This window comes from Lynx canadensis, chromosome C1 (assembly GCF_007474595.2).
Source record: "Lynx canadensis isolate LIC74 chromosome C1, mLynCan4.pri.v2, whole genome shotgun sequence".
In the NCBI taxonomy this organism is placed as follows: domain Eukaryota; kingdom Metazoa; phylum Chordata; class Mammalia; order Carnivora; family Felidae; genus Lynx; species Lynx canadensis.
This window is the reverse complement of record NC_044310.1, coordinates 126,141,676-126,167,453: the sequence shown is the minus strand read 5'-3', so window position 1 is coordinate 126,167,453 and position 25,778 is coordinate 126,141,676. Positions and strand designations below refer to the sequence as shown.

General features: G+C 35.8%; 1 protein-coding gene across 5 annotated transcripts in view; it reads right to left on the bottom strand.

Moving 5' to 3' along the window:
- The window catches only part of RAB3GAP1 (RAB3 GTPase activating protein catalytic subunit 1), a 112,225-nt gene that overhangs the window by 2,616 nt on the left and 83,831 nt on the right, over positions 1-25,778 (bottom strand). For 4 of the 5 annotated variants that reach the window (XM_030327154.1, XM_030327156.1, XM_030327158.1 and 1 more), the window contains 7 exons: positions 21,875-22,012; positions 17,985-18,212; positions 4,903-4,999; positions 4,706-4,809; positions 4,458-4,573; positions 2,933-3,035; positions 45-65 (listed from right to left, as the gene is read on the bottom strand). In XM_030327154.1, the coding sequence (XP_030183014.1) occupies positions 45-65; positions 2,933-3,035; positions 4,458-4,573; positions 4,706-4,809; positions 4,903-4,999; positions 17,985-18,212; positions 21,875-22,012 (807 nt within the window). The remainder of the gene's footprint in view (positions 1-44; positions 66-2,932; positions 3,036-4,457; positions 4,574-4,705; positions 4,810-4,902; positions 5,000-17,984; positions 18,213-21,874; positions 22,013-25,778) is intronic. The other variant, XM_030327155.1, reaches the window with a different exon arrangement.

Below are 25,778 nucleotides of genomic sequence, written 5' to 3'. Positions count from 1 at the left end.
GGGAAGGAACAAGGGACTATGAGGGACAAAGGCTATTTTGTTACCTCATCAGAAGATTCAGTCAGCTTGAGAAAGGGTGAGAAAAGAAACAGTGATGAAAAGGAAACAAGCAAGATGGTTTAAAAAGAGCTAGACAAGAGATTTCAAGATCATTTCAGAGACAGCATGCACTACATTAAGGAACATGATCCTATCAGAAGAATATCAAGACAAACACACACCACATAGAACACACCTAGCTGTTAAATTGAGCAGACATATCCCACTTCTCATGCATCTGACGGTTCAACAGGCAAATGTGTCATTTAATGGGAAAAATTGATAGAACTGAAACACAATCCAATCTGTGGTTTATTTGTTGAATTCCAGTGGAATCCACCACTAACACATGTAATTATAATGAAGTTTATAAAACCTTAATAAAGTGTATAATTTTAAGCACAAAGTTATAAATATGTAAAGCTGCTGTATGCTACACAAAATTCTCAGTGAAATTTAACTTTTTTAAAAAGTTAAAATCTTGATTTATTAGAATTGATATAAAGTGTCAGTTGATAATGAAAAGTTACATGAATAAACTTTAGTGGTTTATGGCCAGACATTTAAGATCTGAGTTCAAAAATGTACCAATCAGGTGCTTGTTATACGGATTACAGTCTGCCAACTCCCAAAAGCATTCCCAACAAGGTCTGAAAGTTTGAAATGTTTTACAAGTGCAATTGTACAACTGGGAAAAATGTGTAATTTCAGTATCCCTTAAAGGGGATAAGCTATACAAGGCCAATGAAAGGATGAGACACTCCTATATTTACTGATGTAAATTTTCTGTATTAATTTTCTGTATTTTTACAGTGAGCCTTTACTAACTTTCTAGGGAGGAAAAGCTATTTCCATTTTGTGGAAAATAATTTTGTTTAACTATCTAAAACAAGGAATACTCTCAGCATTAAAAATAAAAATACATTAGATTTTAAGTCCTCTTAATACACAAGTTTTTAAAAGTGAGGACAGAGAAAAGAATTTCTGCAACAGGAGAAAAATTCATATTGGTGGTGACAAGGAAATGTGGTTGTTAGCTTCTGGCTAGTGAGCTGGTAAAGGATATAGGATGCAAAAACAAACTTGATTCCTGGTTTCATGGCAGAGACAAAAACAAATCAAAGTAAGCATCTACTGTTTTCTAGAACTCTATAAGGAAATTAAGTACTTGGCTTTTAACTTGAAATCTTAAAGTTAGGGAGCAATCTCGCACATAATCACAGGTTTCATTTCTTGCTAAAAATTCAGATCAGTACATTTGGCTATCAAATTGACTACATTAACTAGATATACTCCAGACAGACTCAAAGAAGATTATACAGCTTTTATATCATATGTAAACCCATGAAAATTCTTTTTGATTCTGAGAAGTATACTTTCACAAGTGGGTCATTCTAGAGTCATCATAGTTCCAGGTAAAGGACACCCTGTACTTACATATCTTTCCTTGACTTACAATCAAGTTACGTCCCAAGAAACGCATCCTAAGTTGAAAATATCCTAAATTGGGAGCACCTGAGTGGCTCAGTCGGTTATGGGTCCAACTCTTGATTTCACCTCAGGTCATGATCTCACGGTTTGTGGGTTTAAGCCCCATATCAGGCTCTACACTGATGGCATGGACCCTTATTGGGATTCTCTATCTCCCTCTGTCTCTCTGTCACTCCTCTGCTTGTACTCTCCCTCCCTCTCTGTCTGTCTCTCTCAAAAGTAAATAAACATAAAAAAAAAAAAAAAGAAAAAAAGAAAATACCCTATGTTGAGAATACATTTACTATACCTATTCTACCAAACATTGTAACTCAGCCTGGTCTACCTTACCCAAGCTCAGAACACTCACATAAGCCTACAGCTGGGCAAAAATCATCTCACACAAAGTCTGTTTTATAATAAAATGTTGACTACCTCATGTAATTTATTAAAATACTGTACTGAAAGTGAGCGCCAGAACAGTTGTCTGGGTAGAGTAGTTGTAAGTAAGTATATCAACTGTTTGCCCTCATGACCATGTGGCTGCCGGGGACTGGTCGTTGCACCTGCCCAGCATCACAAGAGAGGAATGTGCAGCATATACTGCTGGCCTGAAAAAAGACCAAAATTCAAAATGCGGCTTCTACTGAATATATATTTTTCTCACCATCATAAAGTCATATATCATAAGTCAAATCATCGTAAGTCAGGGACTGTCCACAGCACACTCTAGAATACTTTTATCACAATCTTTAATATTAACGAGCCCTGACATCATCAGTACAGAGAGTATCCACACAAAGTGTAACTAGCATCACCTTCATAAAAATTCAAATTTTAATGAATGTCAGAAAGTACTACATAACTTTTGAACCTGGACTCTCAGTAGTAGAGGTAATGCCAAAGATAATTTTTGCAACTGGGCTTTCTGTCCTGAAGCCTGTTTCCCCAGTTCTACATATCTGAAATCTTGCTCTTCCTTAGATCAATTCACTATAACAGAAACAGATATACTAATGTCACAAGCAAAACTGTGAATCCATTTGGAGTACATGGAGTTTAAAATTGGTAAAACTGAACTCTATTCTAATTTGAAAGCACGCAACATTTTTTCCTACCGCACTGCAGTGGCCATTGCTGAGTCCCTATTAGATTCTACAACAATGGATTTCAGACTCTTCTGACTTCTGAAATTTATATCCTAAAATATACTTATAATTTTGTTTAAATATGTAAGAAAGAAAATGGATTTCAGAGACTCAGAAGTCACCGTTGAGAGTCACTGTTTTTATATTGTTCGAACCCAGTGCCGAGACTTACACTCAGCAGCTGTATTATCAGCCATGTGTGGGAATCAAACCAGCAACTTACTGAGTAGAGGTCTGGAGACATCATGACACAGTCAATAAGCATATTCACATACCCTCTGAGCATTCACAAACAGCTTGTGAATGATTTTGCCAGCATGTCCTCTTCCTGCACCCACAACTAACACTTCAGGTTGCTCCAAAAGGCAACTCACAAACCTAGGGGAGAAGAGGTAATGAAAGGACAGAAAGTGAGCTGCTCAGTTCACACCGTGTCAGTCTCCCAGATTAATGTTGTGGAAAACTCTCAAATTGATACTGGCTAAACCTACCAAGGCTAGAGTGGAACTTTTACAAGAGAAAAGAGTCACATTTGGAAGTAAAATAGACTCAAATGACAATCTTATTGCCTTTCATCTGTTTTCACAGAATTTTTAAAAACCCATCTTTGTAAAAGGGCAAAAAGAAATATTCGGTCTGTCTTTCAGACTAGAAGCTTCGAGAATACTACAATAAATAAAAGATTCGAACAGTAAATTTGGACAAAAAAAACCCAAGTTATATGTATACAGCAAAGCAATGATCCACATTTCTCATTTTTGTTCTTTTAAGGGGTGTGTGTGAATGTGTGTGTGTGTGTGTGTAAAAGATACATTTTACTGGGCAAAGTCTCAACTGTGCCATTAGGTGCTGGAAACACTGCACCTCCATGTATATCACAGATAACCTATGTTAGAGTTCTGAAGCTATGAGAGTGCCTGCACCGCTAATTCATACTGCTATTTTAGAAGTGATTCCCTTGATTAGCATTCATTCTTCTCATTTAAAAGGAAGGAATTTTCAAGAGCAAAGAAGGCTAAGACAAAATTTCCCCGAACACAAGACATAAAATTCTAACAAGAACTTAAGAGCTATAGCATGTCTTGTCATATGATATTATTTAGCATCAACAATGCCATTTCATTTCTGAAAAGGCTGATGAAGACTTTAAAATTATGATAAATTCAAGTTGCTGAAGCGGCTAATTTGGAAACACTTTATCACATATAAAAACATTTTTCTTTCAAGTACCATAAGCAACAATGGAAAGGGACTCATACTAACAGGTAATGGTGCCAAGACTTTCTCAGGAGGAGGAAATGATTGACCCGGTCATCTGTATCATCCTGGAGAGGCCATCTGGTCACTCTTTCAAAACATGTTCACAAGGTACACAAGATATGCACCTTTGCTATCAAAAACCTTAGAGTTAAATAAATAACTAGGAATATTGGGGAGAAATACAATTTCACAACACCTCAGACTGGTTAAAGAACAGTGAGAGCTGAAAGCAAAGCTCTGGGGCACTGCAAGTAACAAAGAATCACTAGCTCTTCCACAGGCAACTGCAGGCACATTCCTAGAAAAAAGGACCTGGTAGACTTGTTTTTAAATGTAGAAGGAATGGATCCACCTTGCAAACACACAGAAATACAGGAGAAGTCAAATTCTATGATAATTAAATATTTTTCTGTCTCTAGCTGATGCTTGTTACAAATAACATAGGGGTACAACAAAAGAATCTCAACATTCTATTAAAGTTTTCTGAAGAGAATGGTGGTTTTTCCTACTGCAGATAAAAGTTACTCAAATATCAATTACTTTTCAAGGTCTTCCTTTTCCTCCTCTTGTTCACATTTCTCAGTTCCAAACTTGGCTTTCAGTGAGCGGGCTCTGGCAATTATAGCTTCTACATTAGTAATTTGATGGATGATTTCCTAACAGTGGAAAAGGGAGAAACATACATTGGAAAGCAGCAAAAAAAGCAGCCTTTAAAAAATGTAACTTTAAAATAATCATTGCCAACTGGGGAGAACACTTGGCAAGACCCCGACATACAGCAAACTTACTTCCAATTTCTTGTCTTCTGGATTGGGGAAGTGCAGAACTTTACTGGAATGAGTTATTATCTGCTTTATAATCTTCTTAACTGAAGAAATGTTTTCCAGATTTTCTATTTTGAAAAAGATCAAAGCCATAATTAAGTCAGGCAAAATATACTTTCATTTTGGAAATAAACTAATGACTAATGAAGTAAGACATTTACCTTCTTCCTTTACCTTGAGTACAGCTGCATGAATTACACAAGGTAACAGGTGCCGAGCAAGGTCTGCAGGTTTCTGGACTGCCAGATAGTGCAGCACCTGAAGGAGGCATAAAGTTACATAAATGACCAATGCAGCTGTCAAAGAATAAAGTCGCCATCTATGAAAGAAAAAAATCCTCTGCATTAGGGAGCTCTCTTAGTACCTTGCCGTACTCATCCAGGTAAGGAGCTACCAACAACAATGTTAAGAATAATATCACTGAAAACAATTCAGGACTTCAGTCTTTAATAGTGGTGAATATTCCCACATTTTACTTTTCTTGCTTCCATATGTAATACATGCAAGTAAGGGAAATACAAAGAAAATAAAAACTGTCTGTAAATTATACCACTAGAGATAACAACTGTTAATGGTGGAGCATTTTTATTCCGGGATGTTTTAAAACACTGAATATACATATTAGGTGAACTAAGTATGTAAAATACTGTTCTATAAACTGCTTCTCGCTTAACATTTCCAAACACTGATAGAGACCTTCCACTAATTTTTTTGTTTGCTTTAGTTGTTTTGATTGTTTTTTTTCCAAAATGGAAATTGTTTTATTATTTTTCAGATTAAAAAAAATACAGAGATGGGGCTCCTGGGTGGCTCAGTTAGTTGAGCATCCAACTCTTGATTTAGGCTCAGGTCATGATCCCAGGGTTGTAGGATCAAGCCTCACATCAGTTTCAGCACTGAGTGTGGAGCCTGCTTAAGATTCTGTCTGTCTCTCTCCCTCCCTCTGCCCCTCTCCCCTGCTCATGTGTGCTCTCTCTAAAATAATAGTAATAACAATAAAAATTAAAAAATAAATAAATTCAGAGAAGTTATGTATAACACATGGACCTTACCTTAATGCTTCTTATTCAAGAGCAATAAAGATAAAAGAAATATAATCTCATAGGTAAGCATGGATGATAAATGCTCACAGATTTCAGAAACAAATACAGAGAAGTATAATGTAAAAGTTGTCTAGAAATCCTACTTCCTAAAGGAGCAACCTATTTTTCTGTTTATCTTCTTAGACTTATTTCTATTCCCATTTAAACACAAAGATACAGATACATATGCAATTTCTTAACAAAAAATCGTAATGCACATACTATTTTAGAACTTGCTTTTTGTTCCTTTAATGACTTATAACCTTTATTTTTTGGCTTGGAGAGTTTTCTGTGGTTTGAAAATTTTTTTAATTAAGAAATACACATACTAGAGTATTTATAAATAGTTTAGAAGACACTAATTTTAGAAGAACTGTTTAGAATGAACACTCATTTACACATCAACCAGCTTAAGAAACAGAGTTATCACCAGCACTTTCCAAGTCCCTGTTGCCTCCATGATCAAGTCTCCCTCCCTCATGCACCTCACCCTCAACAAATAATATAGTTTTCTCACATAGCTGTGTAGCCCTAAATAATGTATCGCTTAGTTTGGTCTGGTTTTAATCTTTATATAAATGCAATGTTTCTAGTTACATTCCCTCAGTGACTTGTTCTTCACTTGGCATTCTTTTTGAGACTGCATATGTTGATACATGCTAATATTAAAATGTTCCTCCATTGATGGACGCCTGTGTGGCTCAGTCGGTTAAGTGTCCAACTTTTGGTTTTGGCTCAGGTTATGATCTTGCGGCTTCATGGGTTCAGCCCCGCATCAGGCTCTGTGCTAGCAGCACAGAGCCTGCTTGAGATTCTCTCTCTCCTCTCTGCCCCTGCCCAACTCGTGGTGTGTGTGTCTCTCAAATAAATAAACTTTAAGAAATGAAATGAAATGAAATGAAATAAAATAAAATAAAAAATAAAATAAAAAATAAAATAAAATAAAATAAAATAAAATAAAATAAAATAAAATAATAAAATGTTCCTCCATTGATAGACTTACCCACTCCACCCCCTGCCAAATTTTTGACTGTTACAAATAAGGTTCCTGTTATGTTATTGGGTATGTTTCCTGGTACACATGTAGAAGAATTTCTTGAAGGTATATACCTAAAAACAGAGTTAGGATATGTACAAGACAATGCCAAGTGATTACTTACCTAGACTCACCTTTACCTCATTTAATTGCGTGCATCTCTCTCCTCTGTGCACATAATATACACATACATACATTTTTTTTCCTGAATAATCTGAAAGCCAGTTACATACATCATGTCCCTTTATCCCCAAATATCTATTTCCCCAAATTAAGAATGTTTTCTTCTATAATCAAAATATAAACTATTATGATTATATAAACTATATAAACTACCTTTAACACTGATCAAATACTTTTAATCTAGTCTACTATCCTTATTTCATTTTTGTCAACAGACCACATAATGACTTATATTACCCACCACCATACAGGATCCAATTAAAGACCATACACTGCCTTAAGTTGTCATACCTCATTAATCTCAACAAATCTCGAAGTTTTCCAGTCTTTTATAACACTGACATTTAAAAAAAATTTTTTTTTAACGTTTATTCATTTTTTGATAGAGACAGAGCTTGAATGGGGGAGGGACAGAGAAAGAGGGAGACACAGAATCTGAAACAGGCTCCAGGCTCTGAATTGACAGCATAGAGCTCGACGCAGGGCTCGACCTCACAGACTGTGAGATCATGACCTGAGCCGAATCTGGACACCCAACCGACTGAGCCACCCAGGCGCCCCTATAACATGGACATTTTGAATACAGTACCCTCCCCTCACCTTTCTGAATAAGTGGAATCCCACACTTTATTCATATTTCCTTAGTTTAAAAAATTTTAGATATAATTTACATACCATAAAATTCGCCACTTTAAACATACACTTCAGTGGTTTTTAGCATACTTACAAGTTATACAACCATCACCATTATCTAATTCCAAAACATCTTAATCACCCCAAAAAGAAGCACATTACCCAACAGCAGTCATTCCCTCATTTCTCCCACCTCCTAGCCCCTAGTAACTACTAAACTAACTTTCTGTCTTCATGAATTTGCCTATTCTGGTATTTCCTATAAATGGAAGCATGTAACATGTGGCCTTCTATTTCTGGTTTCTTTCACTTAGCACTTAGCACACTGTTAGCACAGTGTTAAGGTTCTTGGCACAATGTTAAGGTTCGTTCGTGTTATACCATGTATCAGAACTTCATTCATTTTTATGGCTCAATAGTATGCCATTGTATGAATATGCAACATTTATTCCTTCATTAGTTGACAGATGAAGGTTTGTTCCTCTTTTTTGCTATTATGAATCATACTGTCAATATCTGTATATTCAATTTCCTTAGTTTTTTTTTTTTTTAATATTTTTGAGAGAGACAAAGAGAGAGAGAGAGAGAAACAGAGAGGGAGACAGAGTATCCGCAGCAGGCTCCAGGCTCTGAGCTGTCAGCACAGAGCCTGACATGGGGCTCAAACCCACAAACCGTGAGATCATGACCTAAGCTAAGTCGGATGCTTAACCGACTGAGCCACCCAGGCATCCTTCAATTTCCTTAGTTTTTATTTATGTCCTTTTCCTATTTCAGGAGCCCATCCAGGATACATTATATTTGGTAGTCATGTTTCTAGGCTCCCCTTACATGTAACACTTTCTTAGACTTCCTTTGTGTTCACTGCCCTTGACAGTTTTAAGGAATTCTAGTCAGGTATTTTGTAACAAGAGCCTCTACTCGAACTTATTTGATGTTTTTCTTATGATCAAACTGGGGCTAGGTATTTCTGGGAAGACAAGAGATGTAAAGTGCTACTTCATCACCTCATATCAACAGCACATGAAACTACCAATATGACTTATCCCTGTTGTTAACCTCGCTCACCTGGCTAAGACAGTATTGTCAGATGTCTGCACTGTAAAGTTACTCACGTTCTCTAATTTAAATACTGTACTTTAAAGGAAATCACTCTGTACAGCCCATGTTTATGGAGTGGGATTTATGCTCCACCTCCTTGTAGGCAGAGTAGATTTGGAATTCTTCTGCATTAGATTGGTCTCTTCTCACCAATTTATTTACTTATTTCTATCACTATAGACTCAAGGATGTTTATTTCATACTTTGAGTTACAGTCCAATAGTATTTTATTTTATTGTTCAAATTGTTCCAGTACTGGCCATTGGGAAATATTTTAGTTGGTTCCTGTGTCCCTTTAATATACTCCTACAATGGTATGTTGGGGTTTTTTTTGGTGTTTTGGGTTTTTTTTTTTTTTTTTTGGCTCTTTTTAGAATACAATGTCTCTCATCTTGGGTTTACCTAATGTTTCCTCATGACTTGATGCAAAATATACAATCTCGGATCAGTGCTAAGTGCGGGTGGATCCTTACAACACATCTCGATGTAGACAATCTGCATCTGCCCCTTATTAGTGATATTAATTTTGACCATCCACTCAAGGTATTACCCCATTTCTCTACTACATAGTTATTATTTCCTTGCAATTCAGAAGTAATCTGTGGAGAAACACTTTAAAACCATGCAAGTATGATGCTCTTCACCCAAATTCCCACCTGGACATCTCTTGGTTAATTCTTACTTGAACCAATTAATCTTTACTATGAATACTGCTGTAAAATGAAGGGTTTTCAACTCCAGCATACCCTCCATATTCATCTGTCATCTTTGAGCTGCAATACCTCCCTTCTCTCTCGTTTATCTGTAAATTATCAATGGAGACCCATGGGTGCTGACTTTTTTCCAATGGTTTATAATTTGTTACCATCCTTAATTATTTGCCATTCAGCTTGTCCAGGTTTTGACAATAAGAGTTCCTTTAAGCTACCTCCTTAGGAAATACTCCTCTTTTTAAGCAGTTTCTTATTTTCTGGCAACACATAATGTTCCACATTCATATTATACCTTCTTTATCCCAATTCCCAAACCAGCCATTTCTCTGAGGAAGACACAGTTCCTTTTAGTAAGAAATGTTCTAGAAATCAATATATATGTGTTTATTGCTACTGAGATGCCCCTGCTTCTAGACACCTTCAGAAGAAAGCTACAAAATATATGCTTGTATACATGCATATGCATATACCCACATACCTATCGATACTTTAGAAACCTATAGTTCCACACCAACACTTCCAATTCCAATCCACTGCCATTGGGTCTCCCTCACTTTCTTCAATTCCATGTTTGCATCGCACTTCCACAGCAAGAATTCTGGCTTCTAACACCACCAACACATTTAATTACTCATTTGCTCAAACAATAATCCACCAAAAAGTTTCAGAACTGCTTACCCACATAACTACAACAAACAAATTTAGAAAACAAAGTTTAGGATTTGTCTGCAGTGCTCTCCCACCTCCTGCCAAACCAGAGGGTATACAGTCAAACATATCTTATGTGATTGGTCATAAATTACTTGAGTTAAATTATCCTCCCAACCTTGACCTCGTTTCAGTGTGGTTATGTTATTATCTGAATCACACCCGAGTTCATTTATCCAGCTTGCTTTCAGTTTTGGTCATGTCCCCCCCTGTCTATTCTTGTTAATTTAATTTTTGATTATGCAGGCAATTAACATTTTTCCAGAAGTCAAAGTGTACAGGAAGTATACTCTTCTCTACATGTCACTCCCTTCCACACTCCTTTTACTCTATATTTTCTTCCCCCTTTCAACCATTCCAGGTAACTAATTTCAATGCTTTCAGTTTTGTGAAGATAAATTTGTTTTTGTGAAGATAAAGAGGTAAGTGTTTTCTTAATCTCCCCCTCTTTTTACACAAAATGAAGCATACTACATATATTTATTTGTACTTTACTTCTCTCTTAAAAACATCCTAAAAATCGCTATCAGTTAATAGACATTTTTCTCATTTTTAAACAACTGCAAAGTCCTCTATTATGTAGATCAACCACAGTTTATTCAATAAAGCTCCTAAATTTGAGCATACAGATAGTTTCCAGTATTTTCTAATTACAAGCAATACAGGAATGAACAACTTAGTGCATCTTTATTTTTGTTTTGAAAATACTAGGGTAAATTACTAGAAATGGGATTGCTTTTTGGGTAAAAGGGTAAATGGACATGTAAGTTTTATTAAATACTGCCAAATTCCCCTCCATAGGGGGTTGTACCGTCATGCCTCTCACCAGTAATGTTCGAAAGAGCCTGTTGCCTCAGGGCCTCATTCGGTATTTATTAAGCTTTTAAATTTTTACCAATCTGATGTGTGAGAAATGGTTATCTCAGTGAAGTTTATAAATTTGCATTTCTCTTACTATGAATGAAGCTGAACATCTTTTGAAAGGCTTAAGGGTAATTATCTTTTGGGTAGATGAGTTATCTCCTCATATCTCTTGCCCATGTTTCTATAGCATTTTTGCACTTTATCTGTAATACATACATTTCTTCCACTTTACAAATATTTCTCCCAGTTTATCATTTGTCTTTTGACTTTTTTTTATTTTTGAGAGTGAGAGGGCACAAATGAGCAAGGGGCAGAGAGAGAGAGAGGATCCCACAAGGGAGAGGGGGAGGGGGAGGGGGAGAGGGAGGGGGAGAGGGAGAGAGAAGCAGGGTTCACCCGAAGCGGGGATCGAGCTCACCCAAAGTGGGGCTTGTGCTCATCCAATAAGGGGCTCCAAATCATGAACAGTGAGATCATGACCTGAGCCAAAGTCAGATGCTTCACTGACTGAGCCACCTAGGCACCCTTTTCTTTTTCAGTCCATTCTTATGTATGGTATGAGAAACAGATCTAATTTTATCTTCTGCCAAATGGTTACTCAGTTATCCCAAATAGATTTATTAAAAGGTCTATCCATACCAGTGATTTGAGATGACATTTTCATCATATACTAGATTTCTATATGTATTTATGTTTTTTCCATTCTCCTTCACTGGGCTGTCTAGTTATGCACCATTATCATATTATTTAAATAGTGAGGCTATGTATTATGCTTTAATATCTGGTAGGGTTAGTTCCCCGCCCCCCCCACCATTCACCTGCCTCATAGCTTTCTTTTCATAACTCTTTCTTTACAATCCATTCTTAGCTACTCTTGTATGCTTTTTTAAAATAACAATTCACCCATTTAAAGTGTACAATCCAATAGTTTTAGGTATATTTACAGAGTTGTACAACCAAAACCACAATTTTAAACACATCCATGAACCCAAAAAAAACCCATTAAAAGTCACTCTCCAAACCTCTGAGTCCTAAGCCTGCATGTTTATTTTTCCAGATAAATTTGAGTATCAACTTGTCTGGCTCCATACTAAAGACTTTTTCGTACTTTATGGGACTGCATTAAATTTATAAATTAATTTAAGTAGAACTGAACTTAATGATGTTGAGACTTCCTAACCAAGAACAAGTGATATCTATTCATGTGTGTTTTTCAGGAGTGTTTCTTTATTCATATTTCTATCATTTCTGGTTATTTCTAGGCATTTCACCTTTTTTTTCACTTATAATGAAGAGAAAATGTCATTCACATCTTCAGAATTATTATTTGTGTATATGAAGGCTACTAGATACATATTAACTTTATATTCTGCTACCTTGCTGAATTATTTTCAATTACTTTTATCACCAATTCTTTAGATTTTTCAGGTATACTGTCATAGCAGCTGCAAACAAAAAGTTCTTTCAACTTCTATGTCTCTGTTTTCTCTTTTCTAATTATATTGACTAATGTCTCCAAAATAATGTTAAATAACGTTAAATGAGACAGTAGGCACCCCTGCCTAATTCCTGACCTTAGTGAGAATAGTTCTAGGGTTCCCCAATTAAGATGCTTTGTTTAGGATTGAGGTCTATATACATTTTTTTATTTTAAGGAAGTATCCATCCATTCTTAATTCTGAATCTTTTATTAGAAAGGAGTATTAAATTTTATCAAAGATTTTTTCAGTACATATAATGATATACTTTCTTCTTAGACCTATTAATGAAGTTAATTATATAAATAAACTTCAAAAAAAATCACTGTTGCACTCAGTTGACATGTATTATTATCTCAAAGTAGTAAGAGCCTGTTCATTTAGGATTTTGCATTCGGGGTGCCTGGGTGGCTCAGGCGGTTGAGCATCCAACTCTTGACTTCGGTTCAGGTCATGATCTCATGGTATCGTGAGATAGAGCCCCACATCAGGCTCCACGTTGACAGCAAGGAGCCTGCTTGGGATTCTCTCTCTTCGGCTCTCTCTGCCCCTCACCTTCATCTCTCTCTAAACAAACTTAAAAGGATTTACATTAGATTTCTTAAGTATTACTGGTCTGTACTTTTTTTAGATATGCCTCCTTTATCAGTCTTAGGGACCAATGTCATAGTCACAGTTTACAATAAAAATATTTTGGAAGATTTCCTTCATTTGCTATGTACTGAAACAATTTAAGCAGCATTTGAACTATCTGATCTCTCAACATTTAGATGAAGTCCCCTGTGAAACCAGCTTAAGCCTGGTGTTTTTTTATGGGGTCATTTCTTGATAATTGTCTGTTTCTTCTATGGAAACTGGTCTGTTTACATATTCTATCTTCACTGGGGTCATTTTTTTATATACTGTATTGTCCCAAGAAATCCTCCATTTCATCTTGGTTTTCAAATTTATATGCACAATCATATAAAATATTTTTAAAAAATATTTCCTCTGTATCAATAATTATTGGCACTTTTTATCATTTCTTATTTTGTAATGCATGCTTTTCCTTTTCTTTTGTGATTAAAGCAACAATTTGCCAATTTTGATTTTTTAAAATAAAACCATATTTATTAATTTGATCTGTTTTTCTGTTCTCTACTTCATCACTCTCTTTTATCTTTAGCATTGCCTTCTTCTGGTTTTCTTATAGTTTTACTTTTGTTGTTCTTTCTCTAGGTTTTTGAGTTAGAAATTTATTAATTCAGTAATTTTCATTTCTTTTTGAATAATCTCTATATCCAACATAGGACTTGAACCCACAACCCTGAGATCAAGAGTCTCATACTCCACTGACTGAGCCAGCCATGCACGCCTTCTATTTTCGTGACGTAGGTATTTAGGGCTATGGATTTTGCTTTCATCACTCCTTAAATATGTCTTATAGATTCGGATATACAGTGTTTTCGTTATTTTTCAGAAGTTTGTTTTAGTATTTCTCCTTTACCTAAAAGTTAATATAAGGCTTTTAAACTTCCAGGGAGAAGCCCTAGATTTTTTTTGTTGTTTCTTTCTATATTTAAGTAGGCTGTGTGGAGCCTAGTGTGGGGCTTGAACTCATGACCCTGAGATTAAGACCTGAGCTGAGATCAAAAGTCAGATGCTTAACCAACTAAGCCACCCAGGCATCCCTTGTTATTGCTGTTTCATTTTTAATCTCTAGTTTTATTGCAGAGATCAGAGTACTGATAATATTTTCATGATGAATCCTGCTGTGTTTTTTTTGTGCCCTAATATACTATCAGTTTTTGTGAATGCTCCATGTGCATGTGAAAAGAAGGTACAGCTTCTATTGCTAAGGTACAGTGTTTGGGATATATCTAAAAGAACAGCCTTACTATCTTATTTAGATATTTCCTTAGTTTTGACTACTTGATTGTCTTGTACAAAGAAAGAGTAATGTGGTCAAAGTCCTCTGTTATGAGTATGTTTCAATCTGTTTCTTCCCTTACTTCCTATGGTTTCCTATTTTATACAGACGGCTGTTATCTAATGTATAAACATTAACAAATATTATACCCTCATTGTGAAATACCATTTTTAGCTTATAAAGCATCTTTTAATGCTCTTCTGCTTTAATTCTACCTTATTTCATATCAGGATCATAACCCCTTTTTTTATTGCTTTCAGGTACCTGATGAATCTGTCCATTATTTACTTTGTAACCTTCTTTTTGTGTATATGATAAAATAAATTTAACTGTATAATTAACCATAGGCAGAAAACTAAAGGAATAATTTGGCTATACCCTTACTCTAATCATATCTCTATTCTATGTATTTTTTTTTACTTTTGATTAATTTTTGAAGCATAACTAACAATACAGTGTTATATTAGTTTAAGGCAATAATAATGCTTCAACAACTTTATCACTTCTCCGTGATCATCACAATAAATGTGTACTCGTAATCCTCTTTTTCTATTTCACTCACAACCCTACACATCTTCCCTCTGGCAGGCATCAGTTTGTTCTCTATTCTTAAGGGTCCATTTTTTTTCTCTTTATTCAGTTGTCTTGTTTCTTGTGTTTCAGTGTTTTTTGGTTTTTTTTTTTAAGGTTTTTTTTAAAGTTTATTTATTTTTGAGACGGGGGAAGGGGCAGAGTGAGGGGGGAAGAGAGAGAATTCCAAGCAGGCTCCACACTGTTCAGCACAGAGCCCAACGTGGGTCTCGAATTCACGAACTGTGAGATCATGACTTGAGCAGAAATCAAAAATCGATACTTAACCAACTGAGCCACCCAGGCACCCCTGTTTTGTTTCTTAAGTTTCACATATTCGTGAAATCATATGGTATTTGTCTTTCCCTGACTAACTTATTTCACTTAGCATGATATCTTCCAGATCTATCCATGTTGCTGCAAATGGCCACATCTTATTCTTTTTTATGGATGAGTAATATTCCATTATAGACATATACCACATCTTCTTTAGCCATTTATCTATCAAAAGACACTCCAGTTGCTCCTAAATCTTGGATCTTGTGAATAATGCTGCAATAAACACAGGGGAACATCTATCTTTTCAAATTTGTGATTTCATTTTCTTTGGGTAAATACCCAATAGTAAAATTATTGGATCACATGTTAATTCTATTTTTAGTTTTTTGAGGAACCTCCATACTACTTTCTATAATGGATGCACTAATTTGCATTCCCACCATGCATGAGGGTTCCTTTTTCTCCAAATCTTTGTCAACACTTGTTATTTATTACCTTTTTTATTTTAGCCATTCTGACTTTGTAGCCTTTTTGAATCAATGAATCCCTTGTTTGTAGCAGACACTTGGATTTTACAGGACTTATTCTGTGTGTGATGTGATCATTGTTATGTGTGTTTATCTGTTGTGTGTTCTTTCTTTTTAAAACAATTTTTGCTGGTCCTTAGGAAGTTCTGTATTTTTATTTTAGTAGCTATCTTTGCAGTAATACATTTTTTGTGCCCTTAATTCCCTTTAACTCTAAGTATTTGCAATTGGTCTGACATTTTAATTTAACTTAATTTAATTTAATCTATTCTACTTTATATTTTGAAAGAGACAGAGAAAGAACATAAGCTGGGGAGAGGGGCAAAGGGAGGGAGAGAGAGAGAATTTTAAGCAGGCTCCATAATCAGCGTGGAACCCAATTTTTAAATGGGTATTTTCTGATTACCACTTATTATCTATTTATATTTAAATCAATGATCTCATTCTACTTCCCTCCCCCCCCATCCTCTTTTTGTCCCAACTTCTCATTCTACTACAATTTTTACATCTGCTTCTACCTATATCCTCAGTTTTAGTCTTAGCTCTAAAATTAAAGAAATAAAATGCTCACCACAGGCCCTCTGTCAAAGTTTCCCCAGTCACATCTCGGTTGGATGAAGTTTATCCTCCTGTATGTTGTTAAATAAGGAAGCAACTAGCCACATGTAGCCACTTAAAATTTGTTATACTAGCCACATTTCAAGTTTTCATCATAGCCACATATGGCCAGTAGCTATAATTTTGGACATCACAGCAATAGAATGTTTCTAACACTGCAGAACGTTCTATTAGGGCAGCTCTAGTAGATTCCTCAGGAAGGGTGAGTATGTACAGAAATGTGTGTGTACAAAAACTCAGAGAAAATATTTTTATAGTCTTGACTATGTGGACACTTTGGTGGCATATAATATCTTTGGTTTATAATTTTTACTTACAGTTCTTGAAAATGCTGCTCCACATTGCCTTGCTTTTGAGCAATCTGACATCTAATTCTCTTTCCTTGTAAATTATTTTCATTTCTTTGCCTAGAAGTCCTGAGAATTTTTTTTCTTTAAATATTTAAGTTCTAACAGTTTTATAGTGATGTATTTTGGTGCATCTTCTGGTGCATCTTCCTCTATACCCAGGGAGCTCTTTCAATATATAAATTCAGGTTTTCTTTTATTTCCAGAAAGGTTTCTTGGATTGCAGTTTCAAATATTAGTTCTGATCCAGTGTTTTGGTTTTTCCTCTTCAAAGACTCCGATAAAATGAATATTACTTCTTCTTTTCCTATCTTCCATTTTTACTAGTTTCTCTTCAACTCCTTTAACTATTCACCCATTTTCATTCTCTTGGCTGTTTTTGCTGTTTTTCCTTGTTTACTTTTATCAAACTTAAATGTAAATCTATTCTCCTATAGGCCCTTTGTAATTTAGTCTTTATTTTTGATATGGTTGTCTTTTTCTTCTACTCCTATCCTGAGTTAAACCAGCTGTGGCTTCATTTCTTCATGGAGTTTTTTGGTCCATTTCTGCTCTTGGCTCTTAGTATATCTGATTAAACATGATTCTTCATATTCCCCATGCTGGTTTGAAGACAACTTACTTCTTTGGAGTGTTACAATTTTTTCCTGTTTCGTGGTCAATTTTGTGGGAAATGTTTTCATTATCTGAAATGACCCAATCTGCATATTCTGTTTTGTTTTCCAGAACTCCAAATGTTTTTTGACAATTACAAAGCAGTCCACTAAATGGATTATACCATAATTTATTAAACCAAGCTTATTTTCGGAAACTTTTATTGTGTCTACTTTGTCACTAGAAAACTTTGTTGAACATCATTCTTATACATTAATCTTTATGTATTTCTCATTATTTCTTTAACAAACTGTTTTGGTAATAAAACTGCTAGGTCAAAGGATGTGACCATCTTTTGTCATATGCTCTGAGGCAGTCCGATGGTAAGCATTCTATATAAAATATGCATGTCTTATTCTCTGGCCTATTTAGAAGTAGTTTTAAAATCTTAAATATGAATAGCAGATACATAAAAGGCTCATTAAATTTTAATGCTTTGCTTCTCAAGTGTGTCTAAGGCTTAAACATCTATTATAGTAAGTTTTAAAAATGTTAGAACAATAGTTAGCATTCTAGTGTTAGATACCCAAACCTCAGTTACCTTTTCTGCTTCCCGCGTATCATCAAAAAGTCTCCTCTGCCTTCTGGCAGGAATTGGTTTAGCTGTTTCCCAGGCTTCTACCCACATATTGCTTGGAATCTTCATTCGGGCACTCAGTTCTCCTTTCAGAACCATGTTGCCCTTTTCATCAATGACTTCCTCTTCAATATAATCCCGGGGTGAGTACCACCTCACAAAATCTTCCAGAAAACAACCTGGATTCGCTGCCTAAAATAAGGCAAAAAAAGTTCAGCAGAATCCAGTAACAATCAACAGTTAGTGATAAGCTTGTTTGCAAAATCATACTTTCACCAAAAATTACCTAATCTTTACAAAATCTAATATGTGACCTGAGTGTGGGGGTAGCCTTTAAAATAAGCCAGATGTTCAAGTACCAAAACCATTTTCTTTTGTTGTCTCCACTTCGCAGAAAAAGAACACATTTTCCTTCGGTGAATTTAGACATAAAAATCTGTTGTAAAATGAAAATAACTCTCTTAAGTGGATTATAAGTTATATAAGTTAGTTTAAAATTATAGCATAGTAACTACTCAATAGTTGGAAAAGTACTCAATAGTTGGAAAAGTATCAAATAAGCTTGACTCAAGTAATTAAATAATACACAACACAATTAGAATAATAACACAATAATGGAAAAGTTCTACTCTTTTTTTTCCTCTCAAAAATCAATACTGGTACTGCAGTAAGTATCAGCCAACCTCAGAAATGTTCTATTCAGTCATCAAATTCTTGTACTTTATACAACAAATTACCATCACATACATTGCTTTTGTGTTGTTAAGGAACTGGAATTCTAACTATTGCTTTTCAGCTTCTGAAACCAACTAATTAAACTTTCATTTACTGGATAAGTCTATAGAATTAATGATGATGCATGCCAAAGTTCTTAAGCAATTCTACATTCAAGCCTGGAAAAAAGTAGAGGCTTCACAGTGTTAGTGGTAAGGCATGGAAGTCTTCTTGCAAGTGTCCAGTGATGTATTAGTAGATTACTAAGGATGAGCATGTATGTATGTATATTTACACAAACTCAAAAGAATATGTGTACACACATTAAACACATACCTTTTTAGTTATATTCTCTACCACAACATATACTTCCTGCTATACGTACTACTTTATTTGCCTATAATAGTTAAGTGATATAAACATTAACAAGAATGTGCTACTAAGCAGAAAGGTCGGGGCACCTGGGTGGCTCAGTCGGTTAAGCGTCCAACTTTGGCTCAGGTCACGATCTCACTGTCCGTGAGTTCGAGCCCCATGTTGGGCTCTGTGCTGACTGCTCAGAGCCTGGAGCCTGTTTCAGATTCTGTGTCTCCCTCTCTCTCTGACCCTCCCCCGTTCATGCTCTGTCTCTCCCTGTCTCAAAAATAAATAAAACGTTAAAAAAAAAAAATTAAAAAAAAAAAGCAGAAAGGTCATTTTCTTCCTTTTTAAATTAAAATAACTCCAGAACAAAATGAAAAAAGACATGATAAGAATAGTAGCCTTAAATGTGAAGAGCAAAACTGCCCATTTGTCCTCACTGAGTCCCCTGACAACCAGCTTCACCATCCCTATCAATTCAAGAAATTCTCCTGAGGGATGAGGACTCAGCGGAAGATTCTTAACTGAGAGTCAGCAACATAAACTTCCAACGACTATGGCATCATGGCAATAAAAAAATGCTGCAAACAGTAATGGGTCAAGATTACTGCATGACTCAGGATTCATGTACAAAGATCTGGTTATTAACCAGGCAACACCACACCCACATAAAAACATCCCGTAGTACACAAGTTAAAAAAGACCTTTCACACCAAAATTCTTCCTTCTGGCTTGCTTTACTGTACCATGTACCAGGCTTAACCTACAGCTACCAAAAAAGGGCCAAGGCTCACTTCAGCTGTGTTTTCTTTCTACTGTTACAGGTATGTACTCCAAGGAAATGCTTGAGAATAGGTCCTGCCCTTCTGGAACTGAGAGGGGCAGGTACCTAAGGTACCTATCAGCATCCACCCAAAGCTCTGCAGACTCTCCTAAGGGCCCCTAATACTAGTCACCCCCATATAAAAAAGGAGACGCAACCATATCTACTTTAGAGTGACTATGTCTTTCCTTAAACCTATTAACTGATTCCCACATAGGCAGGGGCAGATGTGTTAAGTTGGCTATTTGAAATATAATCTTTTTATTAAAAGAATATTTTAAGAGATTTGCAGGTACCCAAATGAGTCTAAAAGAGTCGACTGAGCTTAGTTTTGCTGAGGTACAGTGTTGGAATCACACAGAACCTTCCCATAAGGGGCTAATATGTTTCTAGAGGAAAGCTTTTACAGTTTCGATTATGAATTTCCTCCTAGAAGTGCCTCTGCAAGGATGCGGTAGCAGCACAGGGGCAGATAAATATGAAGGCAGCTAGAGGTCAGGTAGGAAAACAACTGCTACAGAGGCTGGTACTTCCTGTTGCGCACATACATCATAAGCCAATTCCCTTTTTCTACCTTTTTGATTTAACACATGCCCTGAGAGCCAACTGTCCTCTCTTTTTCCACTGTTACTATTTTGTTTTAAAACAATACATCTCTTTTGTCTCATGGCAGAACAAAACGCACAGATATTCCCTATCTTCTTAGTCTCTAAGAAAAACATGTACCTATCAAGAAGTTTACTAAAGACTTTTTTTTCTTTTGATAAAGATGGGGGAAATAAGCAGGGAATAAAAGCATTCCCTTTTACTGTCCTACAATCTGCTAACAGGGAAGATAAAAGTGACATAGGTTTTCATAAGTTGTTTCTGTTGAAAAAAATTAAACTCAAGTTGGCATACAGCACAAAAGCAGGACTGATTGGAGGCTATGGAACAGGGAGATGGAGACCATCACAGATAGCAGCAGGTCAAGGAGGAAAATCTGGGCATGGGAAACAGTTCAGAGTTTCAGCAGGAGGCACAGGGAAGGCCTATGGCCCACGAGGCTACCCACTTGGGGTTTTTGTTCTGTTTGTTTTAATATACATGGCCTTGCCTCTACTTTCAAGAATAAGTAATTCAAAAACAAGGGCATCTGGATGGCTCAGTTGATTGAGTGCTGACTTCAGCTCAAGTCATATCTCATGGTTCATGAGTTCGAGCCCTGCATCAGGCTTGCTGCTGTCAGCGCAGAGCCTGCTTCGAATCCTCTGTCCCCTCCTCCCCCCTGCCCCCCACTCCTCCCCTGCTTGTGCTTTCTCTATAAAAAATAAATAAATACACATTGAAAAAAAAAAAAAAAGACCTTTTTCATCCCTGGGTTTTTAAGCTAATAAGCCAAATGTCACCATTCTCTGAATCCTCTATGTTCCAACACAGGACTATATCTAACCCTAAAATATTCTTCTTCAGGTAGCAAATGCCTACTTACCCTAAAGTAGTGACTCTTCTGAGAAACCCTCCATGACCCACTCAGTAGAGTCAGTCACCTTTCTAACACTGCCTTCCTAAGTGAACTCATCACATAACTATTTACATATCTCCCTCCAAAACTTCAGTAGACTGTAACTGAGTATAATCAAGCAGCCTATGTTAAATCTTAAGGGTTTCCTAAAAGCTGTGCATTAAATTGGATAAACACATAAAGGAGAAAAACATTCCAATGCACATACAGAAATGATTCAGTTCTCAACTTCCAACTACTATTCAAAGATTGTTCTTTTCTTGTTTTAAATTTAAGAACCAAGTCTGGCTATGACCTTTAGGAGATAAACGTAGGATGCTGTAACTACTAATGATCTCAAAACATTTAATAAAAAAGACATTCAAGCCTTCACACCACTTTAAAGAGTGACTTTCACTGCTTCATCCCAGAATAGCTCCAAACAGACTCCGAAGCTCTGACAGTGTGACCCACCTTAAAAGACTCCATATCTGAGAGCAGACAGGCACTCTGCATGCGTGCTCGGAGGTGAGCCCCTTCTGCTGATGTTCCTAATTTAGCTAGAACCTCCGACTGCTCCTCCAGCAGATCTTCTGTCATAGGTGCTGGTTCCTGTGAAGCACAAAAGGACAAAGCTCATGAACAGCTTTTTTTAGAAAAAGCAGAACTATAAAAATAAAGACAACAATTATTTCATCTCTAGCAGTCACAAAATCTGTATTTAAAAGAATTCAGAGAAATTCACAAGTTTTTTAGAACCTACATAAAAAATTAACAAATTAATAACAAATATGACTTTCAGCATACCTCCCCCCCCAACAAATAAGATTATCATGTTTTTCTTGACAGGATTAACAGCCAAAAGACAGGGATTTGGGTGCACTGAACATTTTCCTGCCAATTAATGATAAGAAATGAAGTCCCAATGATATGTTTATGTGTGTCATCATTAGTTACAACCAGGTTTTTATTACAACTAGTAAGAGAAGAAAATTGATAAATATGAAAATTAAAATAAAGGCAAATGATTTGAATCTCAACTAAAAGACCCCAAATAACTAAGTCTTATGTTGGCAAAGCTGCTTTGAGTTTAGGTTCCAAAGACATTCTAAATACTAATTCCCACAAGAAGTATTTGGATTTTTGTTTTAGGAATCAGAGACATTATATATTTTAATGGTAACCCCAAATAAAAAAGAAGCTAAGGCAAATCTAAAGGAAGATACAACTGTAGAATCATTATAAGAGTGACAGAAAACATTTCAAAACTGCTGAAAGGAACTTAAGGAAAGTTCTGAGAATTGATTCCATTAGATTTTATATCTGAAATATGAAAGCACTCAACAATCCAGAGACTAACCAAACAAAGCTTGCCTGCTTCGTTGTTAAAGCCAGAAAAACATGGACTTTTCTATTCCTACATAGTAAGATAAAGCCCAGTGGAAGTAAGTGTTTAGAGCACCTTGACAATAAATACATTCCTTCTAGATGTCAAGAGCTTACTGTAAAGCAGGGTTTCATAGCCTCGGCACTAATGACATTTTAGACTGGATAATTTTTTTGTGGTGGGTGTGTCCTTCGCATTGTAGGATGTTTAGCAGTATCTATAGCCTCTATCTATCAGATGCTTACAGCACCACTCCACCTAATGACAAGAAAAAATGTTTCCAGGGGTGCCTATGTGGTTCAGTCAGATAAACATCTGACTTCTGATTTCAGCTCAGGTCATGATCTCAGGGTTGTGAGATCAAGCCCTGCATCGGGCTCTGCACTGAATATGGAGTCCACCTCAGATTCTCTCTCTCCCACTGCCCCTCCCCCTGCTTGCTCATGTGCACACACTCTCTCTCTCAAAAACAACAAAAACAAACAAACAAACAAACAAACAAAAAAACAGAAAAAAGTTTCCAGGCATCACCAAATATCCCTGGGGGGTCAAAAAATCACTCCTCATTTGAGAACGAATGACATAAAAATAAATAATTTTCACAAATATCTGTCAATAATAAAATAGAAGCATGGTAAAGCTATAGCATTCAAAACACATAGCAACAAACAAAATAACTGTTTTCTTCTATCTTCCTCATTTTTGGAAGTTTTTTCTTTTTTTAATGTTTTATTTATTTTAGAGAGAGAGAGAGCATGAGCAGGGGAGGGGCAGAGAGAGGGGAAGGCACAGGAAGAATAAAGCCTGGCATATACTCAGTAAATGCTAGCAATTAGAGACAAAATACTTAGGTTTTCATTATGAGCTTCACAGTGATTATCAAAATACCTCAAATTAAAAAATGAACCCCAGTGAAGCAGGCCTTCAGTCTTTCCATTAGGAAGGAGCTACTTTTCATTGTCCAACAGCCCTGCAATCTCAGGATGATAGGAAAGAAATGACATGTTGAAAAGACACTGACAACCCTTCCTACCTGGAAATCTCAGGCCAACTCTAAGTGAAAAAGAACATGATCAAGAGGAATATAAGCAGGAAGTAGCCTGTGGACTATACACTTAAATATTTACCCCTTCTAAATATGCCCAAAGCTTTCTCATATACACGATCTCACGTGAGCACTGAGAAGAGGTCAGGGCATTTTACAACTGATGAAACAGAGGTGCAGAGACAAGTGCCCTACACAAGATCAAGGGGCAAAACGACGAAGCGTTAAACTGAAGAGAGAATCTCAGACCAACCTGATGCCAACCTTGAGAACTACTAGTTTGGTTCAATCCACTAGTTTACGACTCTTGCTCTAACAGATCCTCCATAGTTTTCTCTTCTAGCCCTGGCATTAGAATATTGGGTAGTCTTTAAGCTTTTTCTAACCATAAATTTTAGGTTGAACTAAATCTACATGAAAGGAATACAAAAGAGTGCTTAAATTCTTATGAAGTAAGGATCTATATAAATTATTTTTGTGTGTGATATAGGCAATTGATTAATGGCACATTTTAAGCTAATTTCTTAAGTGTGAAAGTGTGTTTCAACTGGTATCATTTTGAATTCCAATCATTTTATGTAAGTACATATACAATGATTATAATTTAAGTGAGATTAACTTTAAAGAAAGTAAAATAGACTAAAAATCTGCCCTGCTTTGCCTAAATGTAAGATATAAAAATGAATTTCAAAAAAAATGATGCATGCTGAGGAAAAAAAATAAGTTTAAATTATTCTAGATTTAGATAATAAATTTGAATATGAAAAATGAAGCATCTAAAATAAACAAAGGAAGTATATAGCCTTTTGAAAAGAAAATAAAGATTGAGCTTCCAGAATAACTTTCTTGGACTCTTCATTAATCCAATCAAACCAAGATAATACATATGCAACTGGCCCGTTAAAAATAAGAATATTGTTAATTAAAACTTGGAAAGAAAAAAGACGTAAAAAAAAAATTAACTTTTGCTGGACACTTACATGACAAATGTTTTTAAACACGGTATGTGGTTTAATCCTTAACAACCTGGAGTGATACAAACTGTTATTGGTTTTTAAGGTATTTAATATTTGTTTATTTAAAAAAATTTTTTTTTAGTATTTATTTTTGCAGAGAGAGAGAGACAGAGACAGAGACAGAGCATGAGTGGGGGAGGAGCAGAGAGAGAGGGAGACACAGAATCTGAAACAGGCTCCAGGCTCTGAGCTATCAGCACACAGCCTGACGCAGGGCTCGAATTCACGGACAGTGAGACCATGAGATCATGACCTGAGCCAGAGTCGGACGCTCAAACAACAGAGCCACCCAGGCACACCACAGAGCCACCCAGGCACACCATTTAATATTTGTTTATTAAACAAATAAATAGGTAGTGTTTTAAAACTGGAGATATCTTAGAACAAGATAGAAATACTTTCCTTTTCTTCTTGTCAATCAGTGATATTAGAACCACTTAACTCTTTAACCACTTTTGTGAAGTATAAATCGACATTTAAAGGGTACATTTGATAAGTACATACCCATAAAACAATCACCAAAATCAAAATAATGAATTTATCCATCACCTCTCAAAGTTTCCTTATGGCCATTTTTAGAATATCCATTAAAAAATGAACAGATAAACAAACTGTGGCATATCCATGCAATGGAACACTACTAAGCAATAAAAACGAATGAAGTACTTATATACATAACAAAATGTATGAATCTCAAAATAATGAGGCTGAGAGAATTCCTTCTTACAAAAAAGTAAAAATAAAATTTACTCAAAATTTTAAAAAATGCAAACCAATCTATTATTATTTGCTTTTAGAGATTAAAACAAGGCTCAGAAAGAAAACAGAGCTTGTACTAGCAACACTGTTAGTAGGTGGTAGTGTTAGAATATAAATCTAGTTTCATTGGATTCCAAAACCAAGGTTTATACCACAAGATCTCAATGCGAA